This window comes from Xenopus laevis, chromosome 1L (assembly GCF_017654675.1).
Source record: "Xenopus laevis strain J_2021 chromosome 1L, Xenopus_laevis_v10.1, whole genome shotgun sequence".
In the NCBI taxonomy this organism is placed as follows: Eukaryota; Metazoa; Chordata; class Amphibia; order Anura; family Pipidae; genus Xenopus; species Xenopus laevis.
Genome location: NC_054371.1, coordinates 162,818,797 through 162,835,166, shown reverse-complemented (window position 1 = coordinate 162,835,166; position 16,370 = coordinate 162,818,797). Strand labels below are relative to the sequence as shown.

At 38.3% G+C, this 16,370-nt stretch overlaps 1 protein-coding gene across 3 annotated transcripts in view; it reads left to right on the top strand.

Annotated features, from left to right (window-relative positions):
* The window catches only part of LOC108715847 (tetratricopeptide repeat protein 28), a 334,240-nt gene that overhangs the window by 70,712 nt on the left and 247,158 nt on the right, over positions 1 to 16,370 (top strand). The window contains exon 1 of one of the 3 annotated variants that reach the window (XM_018261365.2): positions 1,029 to 2,209. The exons of the other annotated variants lie outside the window; for them this stretch is intronic. Coding sequence (XP_018116854.1) covers positions 2,183 to 2,209 — 27 coding nt within the window. The 5' untranslated portion in view covers positions 1,029 to 2,182. Of the gene's footprint in view, positions 1 to 1,028; positions 2,210 to 16,370 lie in introns of those variants that run through there. 3 annotated transcript variants of the gene reach the window in all.

Below are 16,370 nucleotides of genomic sequence, written 5' to 3'. Positions count from 1 at the left end.
ACTGACAGTTAGGATCAGTGTGTGGTTTCTACATGTATCTTCTTCAAAACTTTCATCTGAACAGATTTTATTAATCATTTTGGAAAAACTTGCATTGATTGGAATTCCACCATAAATGCAAAATGTATACTTACAGTTCATTTATTTTCCTTCAGTCCTCCAGGCAATCTGATTTCTTCTCATGCTCCAAAAACCACACATGCGGGTTAATTGGCTCCTAATGAAATTGACCCTAGTGTGTGAATGTGATAGGGACCTGAGATTGTAAGCTCCACTGGTGGGCAGGAGCTGATGGGAATGATGAGCTATCACTGTAAAGAACTGTGTAACACTGAGCTACATGTATATAACGTTTAGTAATAAATAAGAATAATACAGTCATACTGCTCTGTTATGGAACATTACCGGATTTTTGCAGACTGGGTTTTGAATATATATATTTGATATTTTCCCCTAAATTTCACATTGCAAGGCATTTGTACATCAGTATATTTTCCCCTAAATTTCGCTTTTTTTTTTTCTAAGAAAAATATTTTATGAATGAAAGTCAGTAGTAACCTTTTACTTTTAATTTGGTTTGGTTCCTGTCTGCAATGAGTTAACTGCAAAAGCAGTACAGGTATGGGATCCGTTATCCGGAAACCTCTTATCCAGAAAGCTCCAAATCATACCTCCCATAGACTCCATTTCCATCAAATAAATAAAATATTTAGAAAGGATTTCCTTTATTGTAACAATAAAACAGTACCTTGTAGGTGATCCTACCCAAGATATAATTAATCCTGTTTGGGTCAATTAATGTTTAAATGATTTTTTTTTAGAAGAATTATGGAAAGAATCTGAGCATGTGGGATAACGGGTCCCATACCTGTATTTAAAAAAAAAAAGAATACTAATTAATGGTTACGTCTGCTTATTATGTATCATATATTATCATTAACATATTTCTATAGACTTAATCAAATTTTTTTATTTTTGGTGAGATTAATTTTGCACTGGTAGTTGATCAATCAATTCCTATAACCCCTCTTATAAAAAGCCTGCACTTAGGTTAACCTATTATTATTATTATTATTATTATCGCCAAGAAACTGCACAGTACTGACCTTACCTTAAAGCTATGTTTAGGTTAGGTGTTTAATTGTCAAAATCAGAATTCTTGTTTAAATGTGCATTCATTAAAGAGCTATGTAGTATGTTGCATTGTGAAATGCATACATGCAAAAGTGCTCTGTTCTTAGGGAAATAAAAGATCAGAGTGCTGCTGGCATAGAATGCTGGAGACACATGAGATGAGCTGACTAGCAATAAGACCCTGAAGCCTGTGGCACTGTCTTGAGCAAGGCAGTGCAGCCTCTGCATATACTAGAAGGGAAGGAAGTCATTAGTGTAGAGGAGTACATTTTGTTGGTGTTGCAGGATTTCCTTCCAGCATTTCCCAACCAAAATTCCATGGTTTTTAGGGAATTTTGTTGTTGTTTCTGTTTTCAGTTAATTGGGAGCCCTTAGAAGTGCCCACACAGCACCATTCCTGCTCACATTGCTCTCAGGATCTCAGGCAAAGCAGCAGATTTTTCATCTCTTATGGGACCGGACCTTGGAATTTACTTTTTTTGGAGGAAAGATGCAGGAAGGCGGCTGTAAATCTTTGCGCACAACTGCAAAGCTGCCTGGAGGACAGTGAGTTTCAGAGAAGGGGGATCAGACTGTGGACATGAGCAAATCAGATGTATACTGGGCAACCTGAACCAACAGGACACTTCTGGCTTTTGGATTGCAGATGTGAGCATTTGTGACAAAAGAAAACTGCTGTAATCTGGGCTACAAAAAAGGCATCTTTTTTCCCCTAGCACCATGAAACCCTGGATGTTATATCACAGCAGCATACTGCCTTCGCTCCTTCTATGATCTGCTTACCATTCTTCTTATTTCGGGCTTTCTTTAAAAAAAAAAGAAAAAAAAATATTTTCTGCTTTGGATTTGTCAAAGAGGAAACTGGAATCACAGTCTCAGGTTTTATTTATTTTTTTTGCTTTTTAACATTTTGGTTTCCCAAAAAAAAAAAAAGTGAATATGCTCCATGTTTAAAGGGGAAAGAAGCATGACTATCGCCAACTGTATAATCCTCATTTTTGCACCTATCTTTCATATATCTTGATGCTCAACATTTTTGCCTTCAAATATGATGAAATGGCAGCCCCGGAAGAAGGTAGGTAACTGTGAGAACGCAGACTGTGCTTATTATTTTTATTATTGCAGTGTTTTTCCAGCTACAGCTGCTGGCTACATTTCTCCCCAGCAGGATGATTTTCCTCCCAACTATTCATGTGTAGTTCTAAGCAACTGACCCCCGGATAACTTTTTTGCTATTGTTATTCCTCTCCCCATATCGTGTGCTGGCAGGCAGTTTAAATCTGTTCTTGTGAATTTGCAGTGTACTATGCATTTAATCCATGTAACGCTATGAGGTGAAAAAAGGGGCGTCTGCTGCATCTACAAAAGGATCTCACACTAAGAAGACTCCATCACTCTTGGATTATATTTAATGCGGGCTGCCACCAAGTTATATTTTTTTCCAAAAAAAAAAAAAAATTTGTTGAAAAACACTGAGAAATTCTTTTTCATTATGTATGGAATTGTTCTAGAATTTTTGTGCCACTCTAACCATTAAGGGTTAGATATGCTGCAAGGCAAGGATGTCCATCGCATGCTGCTGAACTACAACTTCCAGCAGCCTTTATGGTCATGGGATGCTGGGAATAAAAGTGTAACGGCAGCTGAAAGGCTGACAATTGTCGCATATAGAAGTATAAAGTGTCATTTTCTAAAAAAAACCTGTTTGTTATATACATTACATAATCTGTTATCATAATTCGTAAAATAATCTTTGGATGGTGTTTTATCGTTGGAAGTTTAAGAAGTCTTCACTAAAATGAAGTTTTGGTATTGCTTGGATAAATTCAAGACCATTATTTTATTCCTTTAAAAAAAAAAAAACTATTGATCAAGGTAAAGTCGCAAGAATTATATATAAAAGAAAAAAATCCCATACAATCATCTTTTTTTTTTTTTTGTGAAATAATAGCTGAACCTTTATAATTACTTATTATTTAAGACTGGTGCTGCTGCTATTGTTGTCATTTATATCGTTTGTGATGGCTATCCTGGGCTGCTGGATGTTGTATTTGCTTTTAGCAGTAAGAACATAAATAGTTAATGACTTTTTCTTGGTGAGTTCCTCTCGGGGCCCACTGGGGGGCGAGCACAGATGTAACAATGGAACATATGTTTTCTTAATAGATCTAAGGCAAATAGTAGCATGACTAACACTTTTGGCTTACATACCAGTGCTGGAAAAAAGGTTAAACGTCTGCTCGAAAGATGCTTACTTTAAGCGAATGCAGTGTTATGATAGCGAGCACAGCAAAACCAATCCACACAACTGGGTTTTTCGAAAGATTTGTCTGTACAGTGGAAATATATAACAGATCTACACTGACCACAGACATAGGCTGCGAACTTTTAAATAGACTTCAGCGTCGGCTGCCACTGCTGAAACACAATGGTTGCATGTGCCTGAGTTGTGTGAGCTCAAGTCAAATGTATCGGAGGTGTTTTAATATTTTAAGAGTAAGTTGTTAAGAGTTAAATGGAGTTAAATTGTCAATGGGATGCTCCCTGGGCACTGCCTGTAGGCTTGTCACAGTGTTGTACAGAGGGAAGGGAACTGTGTGCTGACACAATCCCTTTGTTGTGGTGACAATGATCCGATGCTTTGGCTTTGCCCAGTTATGCACATTATATCATTTTATACCATATGCACACACTTAAGAAGATATTGTTGTCTATGTGGATGACTTCTTGTCTATCTAACCAGCCCACTTTGTGTGGCAAGAAGGGGTCAACCTCAAAATAAACAGGGTGAGATACAGTGTACCCTTATATCTCCCACATTTTAAAGTATTTGCAATAAGGTGGCAGGTGTTCATTGTTATAAATACATTTTGTCAATCCAGTAGAAAAGTTTTAATTTGTGTCCAAATGTTTTCCTCTGTGGCAACACAAGTATCTCTATATTTCCATTAGCCACAAACCCAAATTTCTAATTCTTGAGCAAATTGTGCAGTGTGAGGGTCAACAGAATGTGCTCCCTGAGATATTCTGTACACTGGGAAACACCAGGTGCCATGGAAACATATAACACATCCATATTGATCTCTTCCTCCATTGTGGGTATTAATAAGCATCACAGCCGTTATTTGTGGGATTCAAGCATCTTTAGTGCCCTTTGACCTTATTAAACACATGCAGGGACATGACCCTTTCATTAGGTTGTCCCATTTCATAAGGCTGATTGCAGTAGTTGCCAATCTGTGATATAGGCTTGAAATGCAAAGACAGGGATAGCCCTGCTGACTCATATCGGATAACCATAATGCATGTATCAGATCTTATAGGGACCACTCGGTGTCGGAGCCTTGGTGAACTAATAAAACTCGTCGCATTTCTGATTGAATGGCTGATCGCTAGAGGTTGGATTCAAAGAGTCTGTTTTTACAATTCATGTGTGAGGTAAAAAATGGTTTTGTGGGTTGTGGTTTTATTTTAGGGCCATGAGTAAAAATAAGGAATGTTATTTTTTTGGCAACCGGAGCCAGTGCTGTCTCTGAATTGCTAAGGCCAAATGAAAATAGATATTTTCTTTAAGTATTTCTTTCCACTGGTTGTGTTAATATTAAACCAAGATGCGAGTGCGAGTGTTTAAGTGCTTACAGACTGCATATGTAGCGTCACATATTGTCTCCCGAACAACGGATGACACTGCAGTGTTTGCTTAATGTATATCACGGATAGTTAGATTGTTTATTGCCTGAATGCCCTGGGATTTTCCTCTTCCATTTGTGAAGCTCCTTCCTTATTACGCTGATATTTTATAATACAAGATGAGACAGGTAGAATTCCCCAAAGAACACACTCTAGACCACTGTTTTTCAGACTGCTGTTGTGGGGGGAGTATAATGGTTCTACCATGTTCTGAAGGCACTGCACATTCTGTGTATGGAATACCACTTCTTATCAATGTATGAAAGAATATTTTGATCAACTTGTTATATATGTAAATGCTTATATTTAGGGCATAACTACAAGTGACCCCATAGAAAACACATTTAGGAAAATTTCCAGACGCTCACTGTGCCCTTTCTGCTGTTGAGCCTATAGCAGTGTCTGGGTCTGCTGTTTCCATTGTTACACCCCTAAATGTCATATTCAGAAGGAGCTTTGGATAAATGCCATTGCACGTGCCATTTTTGGCAAGCAACATGCACACACAAGAGGGACATTTCCCCATCCCCCAAACTGCTTGAAATCAAAATTATCCTTCTTCTACCCTGCCAGTGTGGCACCCAGCCTTGTGCCTATTCTTCATCCAAGGGGCATTCCCATTGAAACCCAGTAGCTTTCTAAACTTTAGGGTAGGTTATAGTCTTATACATGTCTGTCCAAAAGTGTCATGCAAAGTTGGCCTAACAACTCCGACAAATAGTACTTCTTTTCTCTGTCACCATTTATTTCGCAGATGCTCCATAGAGTCTATTCATCATAGTGTCTCATGTCTCTCCTTGCTTTCATAATTAAGGTCTGTAGAATAACATAGGGAAGCTTCTTATTTATCTTGTGTGAGAGTTACAAAAACCCTTTGCAAATAGACCTCAACATGATTTATTACTCAACCCAAAATGTTATTTGTGGTTACGTCTCCCCATTTTATTGATCTGGCATTCTAGAAATCCAGGCAGCTGGTTTTAAATGTTACTTCCAATAACATTCTAAATAAACTTCCCTATTCTAAGGAATCCAAGACTCAGGATAGAAATTGTCTTTACAGAACAAGAGGTGGATATAATATATGGACATTCTAGGGCTCATTTACAAATGTAGGTGCTAATTATCATGACTAGTGCAGCAGCCTATCACCAATTAGTTTTAATCACATACTACAAGCTAGGAAACTAAAGCAAACATCTGATTGGTTGATCTAGGGAGCTGCATTAGTTCAATTAACTACCTTTCATGGTACATCAGCCCCTCTTATTTTTTTTTGCTTACAACTGATCTCTTTGAAACTCACAAAACAAGTAATGATGATTTTAAGTCATTGCTGGTTTAAAGAAAAAGAATACATTGATTAATCCTTCCTATTTTAAGGCTGTAAGCTTCTGATGAGCAGAGTCCTCTTTAATTTTCTTCGAATTTAATCCACATGTTTAATTTATACACCTTTCTGTATATCGTAACACTTTAAAAATAATAATGTATTTTCTTGTATTCACTCTGTTATTTGTGCAGTCACTCTCTCCAACCGTCATGTTCAAGGGTCTCTTTACTACTGATGGAGCTGACACAAGTGCGCTCTTTACCATAGAGAGAGGGAACATGAATAACTCAAAAGATTTAGTGCTGCACACTGCCATAGAATCCATCCATCACCGTCACAGCCCGACATTCTAGAATTTCAAACCTAGTTTCTAGGTAGCATTAATATCTTCCTTTATTTGGTCTATGTTCACTTCTACATTCCCTCAGTACTGATGGCATTAAATATGTAATACACACAAACACTGAAATAAACATGACTGATAAAATCAGCAAGTGCTTTTAGAGTGTTCCCAGTATCTGACAGTATTCTGTAAGTCTGCTTTGAGTTTCTGATGATATGTTGGTGGGTTGCTTTAAATCAGTTCTTGATTGTATGTAGCGGTAGGTTATAAAAGAATTCAAATTGCCGCACTTATTTTAGTGTTAGTTATGTCTTATATTGTAAGCAACTATTTGTAGATCTGTACAGAATTGTACAATTGCATTCCCTTATTAGAAATTCTCAAAGAGAGAGAGAGAAGTTCTTTAAAAGAAGGTCCATGAATTCAATATTCTGTTTCAGATATAACTAATAAATTAGAGTATCAGTCCTTCTTCAATGAAATGAATGCTTTGTTCCCTTGCGTTAAGCAAAGCTTTGTGATAAGGCCTCATTTTTAGTGCACTTTTATCTTTCTGATCTTTTAAAACCTTATCTGCTTAATAGGAAATTCAGTGGCTCATGACATTAATTGCATGTCTGTGGTACTAAGATATCTCATTATTAGAAAATGTACATTAAGCAGAAATAGGCTATGTAGTATTGTATATAATGTTCGAGGGGCTGTATGTCGTAAACATATGGACAGATACTGTATACTTAAAGTCCTCCTGCTCTAACCAAATGATGTAAAGTACTTTAATTCAGGTGCCTTGAAAACTGGGACATTCTTGAGATGGTTTACCTTAAAAGTTACTCCATTGGCTGAGTCATTGGCCAATATTGAGTAGATGATGCTTTGCTACTGCAGTAATTAAGTCACTTGACCTGTGGATCAGTACAGTTTGGATGAGTAGAGTTTGGCTATTAACTTATGTTGCATGCTTGCTGATCATCTGCACAGTCGGCAAAATGAACAGTGTGCAGGTAGCTTAAAGGGGCACTATACCATCTTTTCCAACTTTTGGTCAATAGATAAGCCTTGTGCTGAATATAACTTTATTGATTGTGTCAGTTAAGAAATATCTATGGGTTTTGTTGTTTCTTATACTAAACAGAAAGAAAGTATATTTCCAGCTTCCTGGTTCAAATGCCCCGGAACTAGGGGTAGGTATTAGAGGCACGTGTCTAGGGCACAGTAAGTGGGTAGAAGAGGCACGTGCCTAGGGTGCAGAGGGCACCAGGAACATACCTCTTCTCCTGCTTACCCCCGTTCCGGCTCTTATCCCCTCACTGCGCTTATCTTCTGCGCTGCTGGGTCATCTGTGTGGGCTTGTGCATGTAATCATGCAAGTGCATGCTCACGAGGCGGGGCATAAATCTGGCCGGCCAGGTTGCCTAGATCACCTGGCCGGCTTGGCCCACCTCTGTTCCTATGAGTGAGTGGCTTAAAACAAATGACCAGTGCACTGAGAAGCCCTCTGACGCCTATAAATCAGGGATCCCCAATGTTTTTTTAATTGAGAGCTACGTTCATATCTAAAATGAGTTGGGGAGTAACACAAATATGAAAAAAGTATTTTGGGTTCCAAATAAGACTAAGATTTTAGTCCTATTTGGTAACCCCTATGTGGACTGGCAGCATAGAGGAGCCTCTGTTTGGCAATATGCCTTTTTCTTTTACTGGCATCAGTGCAGGAGATCAAAGGGAAACTTGGGACAAGGACTACGGGCTGAGCTATCAAAATCAGGACTGTCCCGCGAAAAACAAGACAGTTTGGAGGTATGCTTGTCCCCAAGCCTGGAATTAAAAAATCAGCACCTGCTTTGAGACCACTCGGAACATCATCCAAGGGCATGGTGAGCATCATGTTGCTCGCAAGCCACAGGTTGAGGATCACCGGTATAAATAAACTGGTCTGTCCCTCCAGCTGCAGCCTATACTAGAATTTGAGATAAGGAGCAGTCCCTTATTAAAAGGATCCTGTCATCGGAAAAATCAGTTAATGGTGCTACTCCAGCAGAATTCCGCACTGAAATCCATTTCTCAAAAGAGCAAACAGATTTTTTTATATTCAATTTTGAAATCTGACATGGGGCTAGACATTTTGTCAATTTCCCAGCTGCCCCTGGTCATGTGACTTGTGCCGGCACTTTAGGAGAGAAATGCTTTCTGGCAGGCTGCTGTTTTTCCTTCTCAATGTAACTGAATGTGTCTCAGTGAGACATGGGTTTTTACTATTGAGTGTTGTTCTTAGATCTACCAGGCAGCTGTTATCTTGTGTTAGGGAGCTGCTATCTGGTTACCTTCCCATTGTTCTTTTGTTTGGCTGCTGGGGGGGGGGAAGGGAGGGGGTTGATATCACTTCAACTTGCAGTACAGCAGTAAAGAGTGATTGAAGTTTACCAGATCACATGACTTGGGGCAGCTGGGAAATTGACAATATGTCTAACCCCATGTCAGATTTCAAAATTGAATATAAAAAAACCTGTTTGCTCTTTTGAGAAATGGATTTCAGTGCAGAATTCTGCTGGAGCAGCACTATTAACTGATTCATTTTGAATTTTTTTTTCCCATGACAGTATCCCTTTAAGAGGGATTTTTAGTGGACTGGAAATTTGATTGAAGCAGCTTGTATGAATCAAGAGGTTGAGATAGGATTTAGTTTTAATTCTAGTCTTTGTCCTTTTTAGTTCAAGAGATAACAAAAAACATAGATTTTTCTTCATTAAAACAATAGGCAAAAAGTATGTTAAGCACAAGGCTTCCAAATCATACAACCACCTTTTATATATTACAATTACCTATACCAATTATGCCTGAATATAAGTACCTGACTTTCTGTCTGGATTATCTCCTTATAACTATACCAACCTTCAGTAAATTGAGCCACTTGTTCATGTAAAAATCCACTTGTATAACTGGGTTGCAAAAATGTGTTCGACTCAAATTATGGGACAAATATGGCTGATCCAAGCTTTTGGCACATATGGAGGTTCTTGATTAGTGTATTGATAAATTCGGCCATAATTTATTTCAAAATAAATGTAGAATATCATATTATTGCCATTAAAACAAAGTTTTTTTTTATTAGCAGTTGATACGTATGGTCCCTAACCACAAGGAAGAGAAACACATTAGGTTTTATGGGCTTTACTTTAGGAAAAAAAAAATAATGAGATGCAAAACTTAGTAATTACAGTAGTGCAGTTTCTCATTAGAGTCAGATAATTGCTTAGAATCATGATTTTTTTTTTCTAGAGAATTATTCTGCTTTTTACAGACTTAATTGTTATTGCTAGTGATTGTAATTCCTTTTATTAGGCAAAAGCTTCATTTCATTATAGCTTCAGATGGTCAGTGTTCAGCTCCGGCAGTTTAACATATACCAGGCTACACATTCCATTTGAGTGTGCCTACATTATTGCAATTATTGAAGCATCTTTTTATTACCTCTTTTATGGTGACTTTATTGAAAAGCATTCATTTATCAGTTGAATGTGCCGTATAGGTGCATAGAACTTTACACACACACAGACTTCTGCAGGCATTACACTGCAAACAGTTGATACACACATCATTGCAAATGCAAAGGCATGAGGAATGGATCTAATAGCATGCAATCTAATTTATGGTGCAAGGTGTCTGGCGTGAGTGAGCAGAAGGTAGTATTCTCCAGGTTCATACAATTTTAATGATTGTGCTGCAGTGGAGGAACACTTGTCCACCTACACACACATTACAGCTTATACAGGGAAATTCACAGCTACTGCAGGACTACATGACAAGGAGACCTTTATGTTTGCTGTTCTCCTTCATTGTCAGGTGTTTGGTTGACTTTATGGACATAAGCCCTGATGAAAATTTAAGAAGAGGAATGAGATTGTTATCCGGAATCCCGTTATCCAGCAAGTTCATATTATGGAAAGGCCGTCTCCTGTAGACCGCATTTTATCTAAATAATGCAAATGTCTAAAAATGATTTCCTTTTTCTCTGTAATAATAAAACAGTTCCCTTGTACTTGTTCCCAACTAAGATATAATTAATCCTTATTGGAAGCAAAACCAGCCTATTGGGTTTATTTAATGTTTACATGACTTTTTAGTAGACTTAAGGCATGAAGATCCAAATTATGGAAAGATCCATTATCCAGAAAACCCCAGGTCCCGACCATTCTGGATAACATGTCCTATATATGTCATTTATTAATTTTGTGTGAATTGCAGCATTGTGCCACCTGCATTATGACTGTGGCACCGGTTCACCAATCAGTACATGCATAGGATTCGTTATCCAGAAACCTGTTATCCAGAAAGCTCCAAACTAGGGAAAGGTCATATCCCATAGGGGCAAATTTACTTACCTGTGAAAATTCGCCAGCGCTGGCTTTGCGCACATCGCAACACTTCACCAGGCGTAAATTCGCCTGGACAATCCTAATTCACGAAGATCCGAAGTTGCGCACAGGGTACCGAACGCTTGCGAAAATATGATCAGCAGTTCGAAGTTGCGCTAGCGTTGGCTAATTTGCATACGGCGTGCAGTTAAAGTACAATGGACGTATATGCTGCAGCAAATACATTACACTACACAAGGCCAGGGAGCCTTAATAAAATTATATAAAGTTGTTATAATGCCCTACACATGTGCCCACAAGTATAGTTTAGGTGCCATATGTTAGCAAATGTAGGGGGTACCCCAAAAAAATTTTTTGATCTTTTTTCACCCTGTAAAAGGAAAAGACACCAACTTAGTGAATTTGCGTAGTAATGCTCTTTAGCCAGAGAGAATTCGCCTGGCGTTAGAGTGCGAAGTTGCGCCAGAGTCTATATTCTTCGATAGCGTAATTAGGCCAGCGTCTGTTAGTAAATTGGCGAAGTGCTGAAATGACATCACACTGACAAATTTTCGCCAGCGTTAGCCACTTCACCCTTTAGTAAATTTGCCCCATAGACTTCATTTTATCCAAATAATCCATTTTTTTTAATATACGATTTCCCTTTTCTCTGTAATAATAAACCAATACCTTGTACTTGATCCAAACTAAGATATAATTAATCCTTATTGGAAGCAAAACCAGCCTATTGGGTTTATTTTATGTTTACATGATTTTCTGGTAGATTTAAGGTATGAAGATCCAAATTACAGAAAGATTCATTATCTGGAGAGCCCCAGGTCCCAAGCATTCTGGATAACAGGTCCCATACCTGTACATAAAAAAAAAATTGCCATTGTTCAGGTGGGGACAGGGTTTGACCTGGGGCCACGCTAAAGTGCCTGTGTTAGTGATGTCCCATTGGAGTAGCGGCTGTCCCCTTTCTCATTAGCACAAGTGCATCGCTCAAGAATACGAGTTATTGATTGAGGCTACTGTTTTCAAACAGATAGTTCTGAAATGAATACATTGTTTTGGTTTCTATGGATAAACATTTCTCCACCTCTGAACTTAGAGATCATGTCCCAGAGAGACCTCCTTATTTGCCCTTATAAAGGTGTAGGTGTCATGGCAAGTACATCTTGATAAGACGAAACTCCAGCACACGAATGCTTAAGGGTTCATAACCCGTGTTTATTGTCAATGCCAAACAGGAAACAACGTTTCGGTGGCGTACCCCTTCGTCGTACATCTTGACCCATCAGAATACTTCAATGCATTGGTTCATATTCTGCCTTGTCATTCAGCTGTACTGTAACATTGACAGCTCCCGGAATATATATTGTGTTTGCTGCTTCAGATAAAACATAGAATGTAACATGGTGAATTATAAAAAAAGGGATGTGACTGCAGTAATATTTGATGTAAATGAGTGTGACATCGAAATCAATCCTGTTTATAATTTCTAGAGGGTTGTTTGTTTCCAACAAAGTGTTTGCTGATAATGTCAAGGAGCAATCATTTCTTTGAGAAGACATAGTAAGCAGGGGTGTAACTACTGAGGAAGCAGACCCTGAGGCTGCAGGGGGGCCCAGGGGGTATAGGGGCCCCATACATATATTGGTAAAACAGGACAATATCTGGATATGTTGGGGGCCTTATAATTAATTTGCTGTGGGTAGGGTTGCCACCTTTTCTGGAAAAAAATACCAGCCTATTAATAACATTGGGATCAAACATAATTTTTACCGATAAAATACCGGCCAGTTGGCAACCCTAGCTGTGGGGCCCAGTAACATCTAGTTACTCCACTGACTGTAAGATCTGTTCTCCAAAAAGGGTTGTAAAAAAAACAAGTGTGTAAAGACAACAGGCAGACCTTGCCTCAAAAAAAACACTCACTGCTATATGTGCTTCAGACACGGCTCTTCCCACTGAGTAACATTAGAAGTGATGACAGGGGCTGTTTTCTGCCAGATAACATTGGCAAGTCAAAATGCCTGTGCTCCATAAATACAATAAAATTCATATAGTAATAGTTGTAGTTAATTAAATTTATGTTACTTTGGAGCAACACGTGTATGAACAAGATCTGGGAGGTTATTGGGGCTTCAGAATTTCAGATATAAAAGAAGAATACGGTATATTCTGCATGTTTGTGGTCATTATTTAGAGCGCTCCTTCATATGGGGTGCAATTTTAGAAATTTTAAAATGTAGAAAGACCTATTGTTGCCATTGAGATGGGATAACCAGTAGCTCAATCTCATGTGAGCCTGCAGCTTTCTTTTAGACAGAGGAGAAACTGCACACAGACACCATGCTTCTCTTGCTTCAAGAAGATATAACTTTATTAACACTTCTGCATTAGCAGACAAAGATCATGTCACATGACACTGTATCAGTATCAGATCAGTATGGGATCTGTATGAGAGCTCACACATTAATACATCCCTTTATACCTATTCAGCAACTGCAAAGCAGAACTATTTAGGGGATTTTATAGAAATGTTTAAAAGAAGCACATTGTACAGGTATCCAAAATGCTTGGGAACTGAGGTATTCTGTACTTGGGATCAGTATACTTTAAGTCAACTATAAAAATCATTTACACATTAAATAAACCCAATAGGATTGTTTTACCTCCAATAAGAATTAATTGTATCTTACTTTCGATCAAGTACAAGGTTCTGTTTGATTATTACAGATATAAAAGAAATCATTTTTAAAAAATTGGATTATTTGGATGAAATAGAGTCTAAAGGAGATGGTCTTCCTGTAATTCAGAGATTTCTGGATAATGGGTTTCCGGATAACGGATCCCATACCTGTTCACAATCCGCTTTAACAAGTCTATTCAAAGTCAGTACAAGTATGAAATCCCCCAATCTTGAAACCCATTATCCAGAAATCCTGGAATTACTGAAAGACCATCCCCCATAAAGTCTATTTTGAAGCAAATAATTCATATTTTTAAAAATTTGTTTTTTTTCCCCGCTGTAAATAAAACAGTACATTGTACATGATGGTAACGAAGCTGCATAAATTCATATTGATGGCTAAAAATTCTTATCGAGTTTATCTAATGTTTAAATGATTTTTAGCAGGTATGGTAAGGTATGGAGATCCAAGTTACAGAAAGACCCCTTATCTGGAAAAAACCCAGTTACCAAGCATTCTGGATAATGAATCCTATACTAGTATAAAATCGATCCTATACCTGTATAACAGCAGGTGACAAGCAGACTTTCAGCAACAGGAATTACAGCACTTATCTTAAAATGAACTTTTACTATGATGTAACAATTGACTTTCTAAGATAAATTGCAGTTGTGGTTTTTGAATTTTTGTAGGTTTTTGTTCAGCAGCTCTCCAGTTTGGAATTTCAGCAGCTATCTGGTTGGTAGGGTCCAAATTGTCCTAGCAACCAGGCAGTGGTCTAAATGAGAGTCAGGAATTCAAACAGGAAACGGTGTGAATAGAAAGATAACGTAAAGTAGCAAAAACAAAATAATTGTAGCCTCACAAAGCAATAGTTTTATGGCTGCCAGGGTCAGTGACCCCCGTTTAAAAGCTGTAAACAGTCAGAAAATAAGAAGTAAATATATGAAAAAAAAATATGAAAAAAAAGACCAGTTTAAAAGTTGCTAGGAACTGGCCAATCTAAAATGTACTAAATATGTGAACTACCCCTTTATATATAAGGGTATACTATTTAAGGCATATTATGATCAGTGGTTCATAATCGTAATTCATTGTGCGTTGCATTATTGTGCAGTGCATTATTACTGTGTTCTTTGAGTTTATCTACAATGAATAAAAGAGCCCTATGCTAATAACAATATTAATTATTAATAAGAACATTTTAATATAGTGCCAACAGCACAGTATATTTTGAATTTCAGTACTTTCTTTATGAAAGCAGGCCTACTGTCCAGTTTAATATTTCATCAGTAATGCACAATGTATTTTTCTGCATGCCTTCAGACTTGATTCAAGTGCCTATTCTATATATAATGAACAGCAATTATTTGCTTTCTGGTTTCTATTTGCTTTTTAGGACTGCTGCATTAAACATAGGGCAGAATAGTGCGCTTGATATAATCTAATAACACTTTCATTTTCACTTTAAAGTGAGATCTATAATCCTGTCTTGTACATGGCCTACATTCCACATTAGTGAATTAAAAAAGATGGCAAGCCATTGATGAGGTCAACTGACCTCCATTCTGTTTCTCTTTGAAACGGGATGCCTGGAATAGCTCAGGCTCCGTATACACTCCTGTAGTGTGCAGAATGTTTCATTTCTTAATTGTCACACTTGGTTAAAGATATGTAGGTCTGTGACTTACACAGAAAGCATTTCATCTGTGCAGAGTGACCTGTTTTCTATTTAAATATCAGTTAACCAGTAATGTGTTCAGTTCACAGCTGTTTAGCTTTCCATGCAGCAACATATTTTCTTATGGATTGGAAAGGACCCAATTTCTGCTTTAAAGATATGCGTAATAATGTCTTTTTCTTTGTGCAAATGTGACTAGATTATATAATGGCTAAAATATGTAGCCTACGTAAGGAAGCAGAAGAGCCCTAATGCAGTAGCTGTATTTATATTTGATTGTTAGAAATCGGGTGCTTGTTCCCATTACCCTTACATCATATTAATAAATTAACAATGTATTCTAATGGAGTTTTCCTTAGTTGAGGGTGATTTGTAGATTATTGTCAGGGTCGGACTGGGCAGGCAGGACATAACACCCAAAAACACCCAGTGGGCCCTGGTTTTCATGGGTGTTTTTGACCCAGGGTCCTACCCTAACCCGTTGCTGCCCAGCTGTCAGCCTTCCACAATCTAGTCATAATCCAACCCTCTCTTCCCCGATCCAGATGCGATCCAGCCCTCCCCAGCTGCACTCCCTCCCCAATTGTGCAAAAGTATAAGGGTAGGATTACACAGACGTTTTCGGTGCAATCCGACGCAATGCGGCAAAATGCAGGCGACAAATCTCATGCGACGGAAATAAGGTAAGGGAATGCATTGTCGGATGAAGTCGCAGCGTTGATCCGACGCTACACAACTGTCAGATGTAGGTGCTGTGTCTGCATCCGACAGTCGTGTCACGTTGGATCAACGCTGCGACTTCATCCGACATTTCTGTCTCTTACCTTATTTCCGTCGCATGCGATTTGTCACCGACGTTTCGTCGCAGCGAGTCGGATCGCACGAAAACGTCATGTAGTCCTACCCTAGGAGCATTGCACGTGTTGGGGGAGGGGCAGGTGGTAGGTGAGAGGGCGGGTGGTGGTGGTCCTAGAGGGGGTCTGGGGGGGCCGTGGGGTAGGCCACCCCTTTATATTGGAGGAAAGGCCTTTTCACCAGAAACAACACAAATGGTTCTTCTCAGTGAGGGCTATGAGGAACTTGTGCTGTATTTTGTATGTGATTTAACAAATAATGCTCTAATTTGTTTCAGCAC